Source organism: Fusarium venenatum (assembly GCF_020744135.1).
Source record: "Fusarium venenatum strain MPI-CAGE-CH-0201 chromosome Unknown EDB82scaffold_4, whole genome shotgun sequence".
Taxonomy (NCBI): Eukaryota; Fungi; Ascomycota; class Sordariomycetes; order Hypocreales; family Nectriaceae; genus Fusarium; species Fusarium venenatum.
The window spans coordinates 4,736,460-4,748,566 of record NW_027072132.1 but is presented as its reverse complement, the minus strand read 5'-3'; the positions used below and the strand labels follow the sequence as shown (position 1 = coordinate 4,748,566).

The following is a 12,107-nucleotide window of genomic DNA, read 5'->3' as shown; positions in this document are numbered from 1 at the left end:
TGTGCAGGGATGCTCGGCGATTGACATGTGAAGGCGTTTAACTTCGTGCTGAGGTGATGGGAAACAGGGATCTGGCATACCAGGGGCTGTCATGCGTGCGTGGGTAGGGGTAGATGAAGGTGATGAGTCAACTGCGTCGAATTCGGAGCTACTTAGGGATTGAGTTTGGAGTTCAAGTTAGGATGGAAAGACTAGCATCATTATTGTATTATGTAACGAAGCGCAACGCAACAAACAGCATACGGAACGGTTACGTTAGAAAGGGAGCAAGGCGTATGGGCTCAGCATACTAGGGTTGGCACTGGCGTTTATTACATGTCAAAATAAAAGATGGTTCAAAGAAACCGAAATGAAGACTCTCAGAGCTGAAGACTATTCCCTTGATGAACAAGTGCAGTACTAAACTATGGATGGTGGTTGAAAACAAGACTCGCCTCTAGCAAGACAAGGATACATAGGCGAACATGACCTTCCTCCTACAGAATGAGCTGCAGTATAACCCTTGCAAAAGCCACGGGCGAGCAAATTGTGGCTGTTGCAAAACGTTACAGGGCTGGACTAAGACTGCGGTAGAAGTTCTAGTTTTCAGCCTCCTAAAGTCATCTTCCTTAGCAAGTTAGCATCATTCAGGCTTCTACTCCTAAATCCGCATGGTCAAAACAGCTTTGGCAACCCTCAATCTCAGTTCCAAAGACGCTACCTCGGGAACACTCCGTTGTATGTAGGTAGATTAAAAGTAAGGCTTGTGCCTGGCGGAGCCGGCCGAATGAGAAGACTTGCTACTGGTAATGATAGAGCGCGGTTAATCCAGTGATTGGCCGAATGAAGTTTTCTGAGACACACACGACAGAGACAGAATGTCAAACAGGTGTGTGGCCCACTCTAGTAGCATATCAAATTCTTTCTTACCTACGGTATCCAGAGTGTGGGGATATGATCGACACGTAGGATACTTTTCTTTTTTAGCGCGAAGCTGAGATGGATCATCCATGTAAGTTACGGTAGTAGTTATTAGGCATGTAGACGACATCAGTTTTGTTTTGTTACCCAGTTGGTGGGTGCATGTAGTTTCGTATACCGCCTCGCATTGTATTGCTGTGAGCTGTCACTATGAGACATGCATCAAGTCTATGTGGCCATCACAGATCTATTGTATCTGCATCGCATCTGCAGATAATATATTGATGATTGGTCCATGTTTGTTCCCTCTTCAAGGCAACCAAGTTACAAAAAGAAAAGAAAAAGATTCATGTTGACCATGACACAAAGGCCATGAACAACAAACACTCCAGCCAGCTGGACAGCGTCTTCCTCTGACGTCTTCACAGGACAAATCCTCCGTTCCTTTCATCTCCTCCCCTGTCCATACTTATTCCATCTGGCCCAATATACTAGAGCTAGTAAGGGGGGTCTATACGCCACGGCATGTAACATACCATTTTGCTGGAAGCCTTGCAGGGCAAGGATGCTAGAATGCCGGGCTTCGGTGAGAAGAACGACGCATGGGCATGAATCTTAGCTAATGCTAGTTTCAGGAACATTAGGGAAGGATCATATGGGCTGTGCTGAGGTGTTTTTATATTGAAGTAGCGGACCGAGGCTGGTGGATATGGGGATGAGGGATAGGGGCGACAATGAGGGTGTGCACTAGAACCTGAGGCTGGCGATGTTTTCAAGTTTGAGCTTGGGATGCTTTCCCCAACGAGGTAGGTCCAATTCAAGGCGTAGTTTCTCGGGGACGGGTGAGGATTGTCACAGGGGCCGTTAGTTCACGCGTCGATCAAGACAGCATCGATATCACGGCAGGGTGTAAAGCAAACAACTACGTTACAACTTGTCATGGTATTGAATAATTGCGCCCGCAATCACATGTGTAACGTAAAGTCTATACATGGTTTCGATTCCTATACTCTGTACTCGTAATGATGTTTGAGCTTGCTCTCTCATAGTGCCGGCGTTGTGTAACTCGGCCAATGTGGTTCACAAGAGCTTTTTTCTATAGACCATTCGTCGAGAGCCATGTCCCCTGGCTGGTCTGACCTGCTTGAATCCCTTACTGCTGTGACGTCTGTGGTGGAATGGCTGTCTCTTTCTGTGGGAGATGACGATGTTGCAGAACGATGTTCTGTATGTGCCTGCTCGCCTTGGCTGTCTATGATTATCTTATCCCCATCAGCGTCCAAATCTTCACTGATCAGGGTATTAGTGCTCTCGCTTGAACGACTCTCGTCTTCTTTGCCCTTCCAGGGAAACAAAGGAACCGGTGGTCTGTTGAAAACAGGGGGTTGTTGTAGTTGCTTTCGTAGCAAGTACTGCTCATTGGATTGATCTGGTAGTAAAGTCGGTCAGTCACATCGCCCTGGTAACTTTGAACGCTATACTGACCATTGATGAACCAGTATGTCTCGTTCAACTGCTCCTCGAAAAGCACTTTGGGATTCCGCAAAGCATCCTTGACGACAAGGAGATCCCACTCATGCATTTTCATTTCCCTCAAATCGTCCATTCTAGCGGCAGCCTTTCGCGGCTCACACATCTTCTTGAACAAAACATCGTAGAGCATAATACCATACTCGTACGTCCATTCGACCACCCACTGGATCTCTTCTATGCAACCGACTCGTGACTTTTCGCATGTTACTTCCTCGTACTCTTCGCGGGCGCGGACCGCGTCCTCTATGTGGATACGAAGTTGAGCATCACACTCGGGAATGTCCATCATTAGATCCGCCCACTTGTTACATCGGTCGTCGAGATCGATGTTGGTCTTCCTTTCGTGACAGTCTTCGCATAGCCACAGGTAGCTGGTGGAGACGAGCCCAACCTGCATTTCAGGAGGGCAGAGCTCTTCGCAGTGATTGGTACAGCCGAGCTTGAGGAGCAGGCTGTGCCGACATCGCTGGAACTGGATGATGCCGATACAACAAGGCATATTGGTGGAGTGTGGTTGACTCTACTGAGTCGTTCATAGAGATGTTGATAAAAAGAAGTAGAATATCTTATGGTGCAGAAGAGGGGGAGAACCTCAAGATAACAAAGTCAAAGTTAAGATATGCAGTAAAGTTTTACGGCGCTGCAGAGCAAAACGCATCGCAAGCTACAACTCGCCCAACGTCCTTTCCGGGCCGTGATCAGTTGCATCGAATATCGTATTGTCGTTAGGAAGTAGCCACCACATACACAATTCTCACTACAAGACTCTTGGGCGCGTCGTTGCTCGTTGAAGCTATTGGCACTATTGTCTACCTGTGATGCCTCCACTGCCTATCGCTTGCTGCCTGTTATTTACCTGCCATCAAGCCTCCACGGTCCTCCTCTATGGCAGTTGAACTCTAGTGGCGCATTTGGCCGTAAAAAGGAGCGAGGACGAATGAGAGCCTCACGTTGACGAGGAGACATGGCCATGGAGAGTCGGAAGATGCCATGACGCTGCAATTCTGGTGCCATGTCAACTCTAATTTGAGTCAAGGGGACAAGACTGAGGTTATAAGATAAACTTTGAATTCCCATTTTCGTTCCTGTGATACGATAATATTGGTTGAGTAGGTGTGATACGTGGGCATCCGTGATAAGAAAAGAACCAGTCATCTCTCCAAATAATAGACAATCTAGAATACAAATAATTTCACACCTCAACACCTTGCCTTGATCCATAAAATGACGGTGTAATGGCCAATCATGCATACAATAAAGCCCCAAAGCGCTTCTTTTGTCTGGTCTCCGCTTTCTATCCTATTCCCCTTGTTCTCATTCATACATGACCCTTTATGCCTTGGTCTTGTTCACCTCACCCCGCATGAGAGGCGAGAGTGAGCTCGGGAAAATACTGCGAAAGTTTTTTCGGGTTACGCACATCTGCCCGTGCCGGCTCGTCTGTATCTGAGATCTGATCGAGGTCGTTCGATCCTTGGCTGGTATCCAACAGCTGAACAGATCGTCTTTTAACCTTGATGTTTCCTTGTGATGGGGTCGGTTTGTTGCTTTGTTCAGCTGGTGGGGTCACCTGCGCTGGTTGCGGGACAGGAATCGACTCAGGCACATGGATTGGCGCTGCCACTGGTACTGGCTTTCTTGTTTGGCGGCAGACATCGGGGCTGAGACTTCTCGATTGACCAAAGCCGAGGGTACCAGTCATCATCTTGCGGTAGCCATCGAGCTCTTGTTGTTGACGATCCTGTCCTGCAGGGCTTGCGGCATCGCTTCGGTTCTTCTCGTTCGATGTCAGACCCTTCGCCTGGACAAAGGCACTGGAGCGGACATGATGAGGATCCCGTTCGTAGTACTTGTCAATAATGGGATGGACCATGACGGTCTGTCTATGAATTGTCAAGATGGAGTTTGTTGGTACGTTGACCCAGTTTTCTATTTCTAATCAGTATGTATACACCCGCTTGAGAATTCACATCAGAGCATTTTGCATACCTCTCTCGAATGTCAACGGTTCGCTTGCGACAAGAACAATGTCGGCACCTCGATCCTTGCGCTCCATCTGATATTGCTTATCATTCGCAGACTGGGTGCGTGTCGTCCATTGCGTTCCGGAGGAATAATACAAGCTGGCCGCCTCATCCTTTGAACTGCTAATGTATCGTGTGCAGATTACGCTGTGGCCATCGGTAACGGCGAAGTTGAGCAAACTTCGAGTGTCGACGTCCTCATTCTGCAGGATACTCTCGGGGATCGCATCGGTCATCTCGTTGATCTGAGCGATGGTACGCTTCATGGCCTCTCGAAGAATTGTTGGACCGAAGCCGGCTTCGGGGCAAGTGCTTGGCTCGTGGCCAAGTCGCTCAAGGGTATCGAGGAAGAGAGCAAAAGCCCATTCGCTGTCGGTGCCGCCCTTGACGCCCAGGTACCACTTGTCGGCCAGACGCTCACCGAGACGTCGCTTGATGTATTTCCATCCACCGAGACCTCCGTTATGCATCCACATCAAACTGCCATGTGTAAAGGGGTGACAGTTGTCTTCGCTAAGGGAACCCTCGGTCGTGGCACGGACATGGCCAAATATTAGGCGGGATGCGGTCTTGGAGGCGATGCGTTGCAAGTTGGTGCAATTCCAGGCGGGAATAGTTGATGTGAAAAGGCAAGGCGCTGAGCCAAGCTTGGGGTCGGTGTAGAAGCCGATGCCGAAACCATCTGCGTTGTTCTGTCCTCGTCTCGTATCCTACAGAGCGTCGCAACAGGTCAGATATGACGTTGCTTTTAAGTATCGGTCAGGATGCGGGGGGTGACTCACGAGACGCAGTCTGGAATCAAAAGATTGCTTGAGAATTGAGTGAGTGGGATCGAGAATCAGCTTCGATAAGAGAATGTCATCGCTTCCTTTGTAGACCTAGAAAAAGAAGAGTTGCGAAGTCAGCGTTGAGGTTCTGCGACTGAGGGTGCGACTGAGGATCCGGCTTCGGAGGCACAGGTAAGGAAAAGGGACCTTTGTTATAGGGGACTCACCAGAAAACGGCACATGGTTGCGTCTTGTGCGCGCGCGAAACAGTTACTATTGCGGATGACAAGTGTAAGTATAGAAGAGGATAATAGAAATAAAGGGTAAATGAAGGATATTGTTTGGAGAAGGAAAGATAAAGAGTAAAGGGATTGATTGCGTGTTACGGATACAGGAGGACAGGGCAGACAAGACAGAGACACCTGGGCTACTGCTACTGTAGGTTAATTGTGAGTGATTGTGGTGAGGGATGACACCATTGGCCTAGACTTTCAGGGTTGCTTTTTCTGGGTCTTTTTTGGTGGCTATCGGTGAGGATGAACGGGCCATCGGCTTTGGAATTCTAAGACAGGGCTTGAAGAGCCAATGAAGGGGAGATAAAAATAGGGGCACTTTCATATTTGAGATCTTGCTTGGTTGATGCAGTACTATGATTGATATCCTGAGTTGTTTTATTTTATTGGCTTATATCCTATTCCTTGTGAAGAAGTACTGTAGTGCCACTGAGCATAGGTGCCAGATGCTCAAGTGCCTAGTATTCTTTAGAATCCACCACTGTATCCTTGCAGCCCGTAGGTCTGTATTCCGGGGAATGTCCCGCTGTTGGTGGAGTAATTTGCGGCTCTCATTTTCACAATCGCAACCAAGCCTAACAACAAGTGCCGGAATTAAAGTGAATCACTTTTCTTTTCCCTTTTTAATGAGTCAACTTGTTTCATCACGTCAATTGCCCCTGAGAATTTATCATACATGAATGTCTTGAGTAAAATCATGATTTCAGGAACAACCTACCACAATGGCAGCACTGGCTTGGCCCTTGCATTGCAACAGCCAGCCACAGCCAAAGATGATGTCAACTCCCATGTCTTATGCGGTGGCGGCGATTGTGGCTGTTATCTATTCCACAAGAGAACCAATCTACGCGAAACCACCGCGGCCATGCAGCCCAGGCGTGTAAATGGGCGTTCTACGTCGCGACCATCGCGTCAATATCCACTTAGTGCTCGCTTCCAGTCTCAACCCCAGCCTTTTGCTCTGGCAACCGACCCGAAGCTACAATTGGGGCCATCTATCTGGTCTTACTCCGTACTGTACTTTTTTCTTCTTCTATTCATCATGTTCAGTGCAGACGACATGTTCTAAAACTTGGTGCATCTGAAAAACATCTATCTAATCATACCCCATCGTCGTCGTGCATATATACTGTTCTTAACGTTTGTAACGCTCATATATCCATTACCAGCCACCCGCTGCGGGCTTTCTCAAGGCTCCTTTGCCTACCATGTCCCCTCTGGACCCCGATACTCTTCCTACGCCTTCATCATCATCACGACCAAAAGGAACGCCTTCGATTACCCCTAGGAGATTTAATCGGTTCTGGCAGCCCAGGCAGGTCCAGACTCAGCCATTGCCAAAGTTTAGGACTGCTCTTGGTAGCTTGGTTGAGGCCGACATCAATCAGCAACCCATCTCGCCTCAATCGCTTTTTAGTGATGATATTCTGCCATCGTCTCCTACTGAAAGGTTTCAAGATGACTCGCGGAAGAGGAAGCTTCAGCCCGACGCTTCGGAGACGGAAGGTGATCTCAAGAGGCCAACTTTGAACCTCGACAATATGCCACCACTTCGATTGACTCGCTCAAGCTCTTCGAACTTGAGTGTTAATAATGTTTTAAAGGCATCGGATAGTTTCAGCAGTCAAGCTAGTCTGGAGAGCCTTGATAGCTGTAGAAGAGCTACTCTGGTAAGCCCCAATAGCAATCCGACTGTTGCCGAACCTCTACTCACAGCCCAACAGAGCAGTTTCTTCAAGACCAGCCGTGGAGTTGCTAAAACCCCTAAGAAGGGAAACATGGTCAAAACTACTAACATTGTTCTTGAAGAACCTCAGCCTGATGATGTATGTTAATGTGCCCTCATATCCTGCTGGCATCACTGACATCATGACTTTAGGAGCTAGTCAACTACACACCCAGGCCCATCAGAAAATTCGCCAACCGAGGCTTCGACTCTCAATTGCTAAATCGTGAACATGGATTCGGATATTCAAGCGGTCAATCCCTTCTTCACACGCCTGCATCCGACCCCCGAGCCGAAACAGCACGGTTTCACAGCCGTTGCATCGATTCGTACGAGTGTCTCGCTCCTAGCGGTAGTCGCACCATTCCCTTCTGTCTCGCAAGCACTCACAATTTCCCTGTGACGGCCGTCGGTGATGAAGAAGGTTGCGTTAGGTTCTTCGACACTTCTGCAAACGATGATCCAAACGAGGAGAAAGATCTGGGCGTCCATGCCGTCCACGACAATGCCATCTGGGATATGGACTTTTCCAGTGACGACATGCGTCTTGCAACCACGGCTGGTGATGCAGCTTTGGTAATGGATGTGACGACCAAGACCGTGGCAGCCAGACTCTCTGAAGGTCACTACAGTTCAACTCGACAAGTTGCTTGGCAGAAGGGCCAGTCCATCGGCAATGTGTTAACCACCTCAGACAAGACTGGCCGTATCCGTTTGTGGGATTTGCGATGTCCACCTTCTCATGTCAGAAACTTTTCGGCGGTTAGTTGTAGTGAGACAGGTCGTCGAACTGTCACTATGAGAGATGAGACTCTCAGGCCATTACAAGCATCTGCCGTGAACACTCTTGACAACACACATGAGCGTAATGCCCATGGAAAGATTTCTGTTGCTTCCGTCACCGCTATCCAATGGCTTCCCGCCGGTCGTGAACATCTGCTACTATCCGCCTCCGAAGCAGAGGCTGTTGTTAAGCTCTGGGATCTTCGATACATCAACCGTCGGCATCAGGAAAAGAGTATTCCTCTGTCTTCCACAGCCGTGCCGTCCAATCACGCCTGGCGCTCATACGGCATCACCTCCCTGGCCCTCAGTAGTGACGCCGCTCGTATGTACGCCGTATGCAAAGATAGCACCATTTACGCCTACTCCATGGCCCATCTCATGCTCGGCCACGCTCCTGAACTCAAAGACCTCGCTACCAAGAGAAGGCCCATTGCTTCCCATGGTCTAGGTCCCCTGTATGGTTTCAAGCACGATTCTTTCGCCGCGAGAACATTCTTCGTCAAGTGCAGCATGCGGCACAAGGGCCTCTCCCACTCATCTGACCTCCTCGCCGTTGGTAGCTCCGAGTCTTCAGTCGTGCTCTTCCCTACAGATGAGCGTTATCTTCGCTCAGCCTGCGACAAGCGTGCTCACCTCCTCGACCCCCCCGGATCCGCCCCTACGCCCTCGCGGTCTTTCTCATCCGCCGCCGGCGCTGAACCCAGCTCGTCTACTATCCCGATCTTCCGCAACGGCACACCCCTTGTCCACGGTCACACCCGCGAAGTTTCAAATGTCAGCTGGAGTTACGACGGCAAGCTGGTCAGCGCGTCGGACGATTCCGTTGTACGCCAGTGGCAAGAAGACGAAGGTCGGGCGCGGTATTTCAGACAGGTTGGCGACTTTGGTGGAGAGCGATACTTTGCAGGTTGGGCAGACGTGGGAGACAACTGGGACATTGACGACGATGAGTAAATGAGACAAGACGACGGTATCTTGCAATAGCGAATGGCGTTTTTCTTTCATGATATTATACGATACCCCCACCCCCCAATACAGATATGGGTATTTCAAACACATATGTTAATTCTAGCAGAGCTATTGGAGAAGCCCCTCAACGACATGGGTGGGTTCGCCAGATGGTATTTAGATCGACCTTCACAAATAGTGACATTCAGGTAGTAAGGAATGGGAACAGAGGCATATTTCTCTGCAAAGTCATAACGCATGATCTTTTATGACGTAGGGTACTATCTCGTAATCTAAAGTCGTAATCGTTTCTCTCTGTAGAATGTATATATGCAAAAGTGCAGGGAATTGAGTACAGTCGAATATGCATGTGCTCGGTCGTGTAATAAAAATGCAACCAACCAACTCCAGACATAGACGTGTTTCTCCCAACAAGGGGTATCCTCATGCTTCAACTCCGTAAAAACACCAAACAAAATGCAATCGCTATGCATGACAGGTCATTTCAATTATGATGCCTCATGCTTTCATCATTGTTATATCGCGGCCGTGACGTACAGAACATAATGCTCCAAGGATAATAACCCCGACAGTCAATATTATCAACCAGTTGATGAAGCCAATACTGTTGAGCTTATTAGAAGCAACCTGAAGACACTCATTCAAATCATGTTCTTCCCCTATGGACTTGGCGGGGCAGCGCGTTGGTCGTGGCAAGGTCTTATCGAACCTCATAGACTTCGAAAAGGCTGGACAAAGTTCAATTGACGCGTCGTTGGAAAGACCAGGGTGACCGATCGGCACCTTGATCCCACTCTCTGGCTCCACAGGAGATGAAGCCGCACCGTAGTATTTCCAGATCGACCAAGCTAATTTAGTGCGGTTCGGTGATAGTTTTGGAGATCTTTGAATTCTATCTTTGGCGATAGATACGCTGTCTCTGAGACGGGAGCGGAAAGGATGGAATTGGTCGACCAAGTCAAGCAGAGAGGATGTCGGACTGTCGCTTCCCTCCCGTGATGGGTCATCACAAAGCCTGTCGAGCTGTTGAACCAAAAGCGTCATGTTGTCGAAGATACAGATTGATTCTTGGACAATGTCTTGCTTCTCACGTGGTGACAATTTCCCCTCCATGCTAGCGAGTCGTCGCTTAAATTCGCGTTTTAAATCTTCTCCGTCCTCAGGAGTCTGGAAGTGGAAAAATCGTAGAGGCATCGTGTGAGTCGCATGGTGATGAAAGTCATCCTGTGGAATCTGGTCGTCGGACAAACCACTGGCTCGCTTAGTTCGCCGTGTGTTCTCCTCGCAAGGTACAAGAGATGGCAACACTGGCGAAGGTAATCGGTCCCAGAACTCGTCCCCGGCGGATTCTAGGGTAGCTCTGATAAAACGGCCGCCGGCAAAAAGAGCCATGAACAAGATATAGGAATAAGACAATAGTACGTGAGGTCGATTTTGGACCGTTCTCTTTATGTGCTGAAGAAAATCTCCCAGTCGACCATTCTGTTCAACCAGGCGTAGCTGCTCCTCAACGGTGCTATTTGACCACCCTGACAAATTTGCAATATCCGCTTTGAGACGGTCAGATCGCATTAATCCTGGAAGATAAAGTTGCTGAAGTAACGCTAGCATTCTGCTCCGACTTGTGAATTCGTGAGCATCGATTCGTGAGGAAGTGTAGGGAGATCCAGTCGGCGTATTCTCTGGAAAGAATGCTTCGACATTATTTTCGCATCTTAAAGGAGATCCCGACTCGATTATATCCCGCCATAGTGTCTCGAAGGTGATGTAGATAGGCGTAATATGCAATAGTCCAGTGATGTATGAAGACGAATCGGCGGCAACAGGAGGTAACGCAAGCGGCAGACGGGCGATAATGAGCTTGTTAAGCTTGGCGTGCACCGTCCTTGTAGCAATGGCAATAGACTCGGCCAACGGACGGTCGTGTTGGTGAAGTTGAGATTGAGATGGAGGCTGAGGATGTTGTGGGACATCAGGTTGAAGCGCTGCCATTTCCCCTGTTCTGTTGGCCCGGGTAGTTGGGCCGCCCCAAGATCAGGGCGTAGGACTGGAGTGGGTTGGAGATGATAGGTTCAAAGTTCGAATGATAGTGCTCGAATTCGAGAGTTATAATGGGATGATAAGCTACAGACGAGAGAGTAGTTTAGGAAAGGTATGAGAGCCAGTTCAAGGTAACAAGAATTAGGGTTGAGTCGAGTCGAGTCGAAATGGGCAGGTCAAATTAGGTCAAGGGAATGTATTGTAGGGTTGTAGTGTAGGTAGGAAGAAAGAAATCGAGGTAAGGTCGAGGTCGGTTGAGGTCTAGGCCAAAGGGACCCTGCAGATGAGATGAGATTCAAGAGGCAAAATGGCAACGTCAATTTCGGATGCGGAGCTCCATATGAGGAAAGAAGAGAAGGGTCCATGTAATGTACATTCTTTCTTGCTTTTTCTATGACAAGAAATTGGTCAAGAGGCTTTTGATCTTGAGTCAAGTCGTTCCTCCCAATCTTGTCTGTCTCTAGCAGCTATCCTTCAGTATAATTATCTGCTTATCAAGCCACAGATGAATACTAATTGCAGTGAGAAAATATGAAATCATATCGGATTCCCGTCATACGCCACATCGAGGTACAAGGGCAGCGCAGATCCCCCTCATGACAAACAGCCAAAAGGGACCCATGACCCGGAGCGGTTTGCTGAAAAAAGAAGCTCCCCCACTAACTAAAAAAGACGTCATGATCGGGCTTTTGGCGTGAAATCGAACTGTGGCGGCATCTGCAGAGAGATACAGGCCCCGTTTAGCGCCGAGAGGCCCCAGAGCACTGGGTCAAACAAAGCAAAACAGATGCCACGGAGCAGCTCCGGACCCAGGACGAGGGATAAGGGGACATGATACTACATGGATTCAAGTCCAAATGCAAAAGAGCAGGGCGATATCTTGATGGTTTTCAAGGGTCTTTCCGCTGTCAAAAAAGCAATATCATCCACGTCAATGCAAATTGTATCATAACCGGGCCTCTATCCAAACAAAACAAAAACAAAAAAAAAAAAAAAAAAAAAAAGAAACATACAGAGACATGATACGATACTCACTTTCACAAGCCTCACCCATCTCTCAACAGCTTCG

General features: G+C 48.6%; 4 protein-coding genes across 4 annotated transcripts; 1 reads left to right on the top strand and 3 right to left on the bottom strand.

The window, feature by feature from the left end:
* Positions 1-1,943: 1,943 nt before the first annotated feature.
* EDB82DRAFT_562138 (uncharacterized protein) lies at positions 1,944-2,932 on the bottom strand (the record flags this gene model as incomplete). Its single annotated transcript, XM_025738652.1, has 2 exons — positions 1,944-2,329; positions 2,386-2,932. 2 exons carry the CDS (start codon positions 2,930-2,932, stop codon positions 1,944-1,946), a joined length of 933 nt encoding a protein of 310 aa, XP_025593392.1.
* Positions 2,933-3,483: 551 nt separating this feature from the next.
* Positions 3,484-5,872, bottom strand: EDB82DRAFT_515777 (nucleophile aminohydrolase). Its single transcript, XM_065608992.1, has 4 exons — positions 5,452-5,872; positions 5,240-5,335; positions 4,423-5,167; positions 3,484-4,362 (listed from the first exon to the last, which is right to left on the bottom strand). Exons 1-4 carry the CDS (start codon positions 5,464-5,466, stop codon positions 3,788-3,790), a joined length of 1,431 nt encoding a protein of 476 aa, XP_065463449.1. The 5' UTR covers positions 5,467-5,872; the 3' UTR covers positions 3,484-3,787.
* A 673-nt stretch (positions 5,873-6,545) lies between these two features.
* Positions 6,546-9,215, top strand: EDB82DRAFT_330030 (WD40-repeat-containing domain protein). The gene is made up of 3 exons (XM_065607492.1): positions 6,546-7,187; positions 7,242-7,343; positions 7,397-9,215. Exons 1-3 carry the CDS (start codon positions 6,726-6,728, stop codon positions 8,981-8,983), a joined length of 2,151 nt encoding a protein of 716 aa, XP_065463448.1. The 5' UTR covers positions 6,546-6,725; the 3' UTR covers positions 8,984-9,215.
* A 1-nt stretch (position 9,216) lies between these two features.
* On the bottom strand, positions 9,217-11,102 carry EDB82DRAFT_330031 (uncharacterized protein). The gene has a single exon (XM_025738649.2). The coding sequence runs from the start codon at positions 10,988-10,990 to the stop codon at positions 9,497-9,499; it is 1,494 nt and encodes a 497-aa protein (XP_025593389.1). The 5' UTR covers positions 10,991-11,102; the 3' UTR covers positions 9,217-9,496.
* Between the last annotated feature and the right edge of the window lie 1,005 nt (positions 11,103-12,107).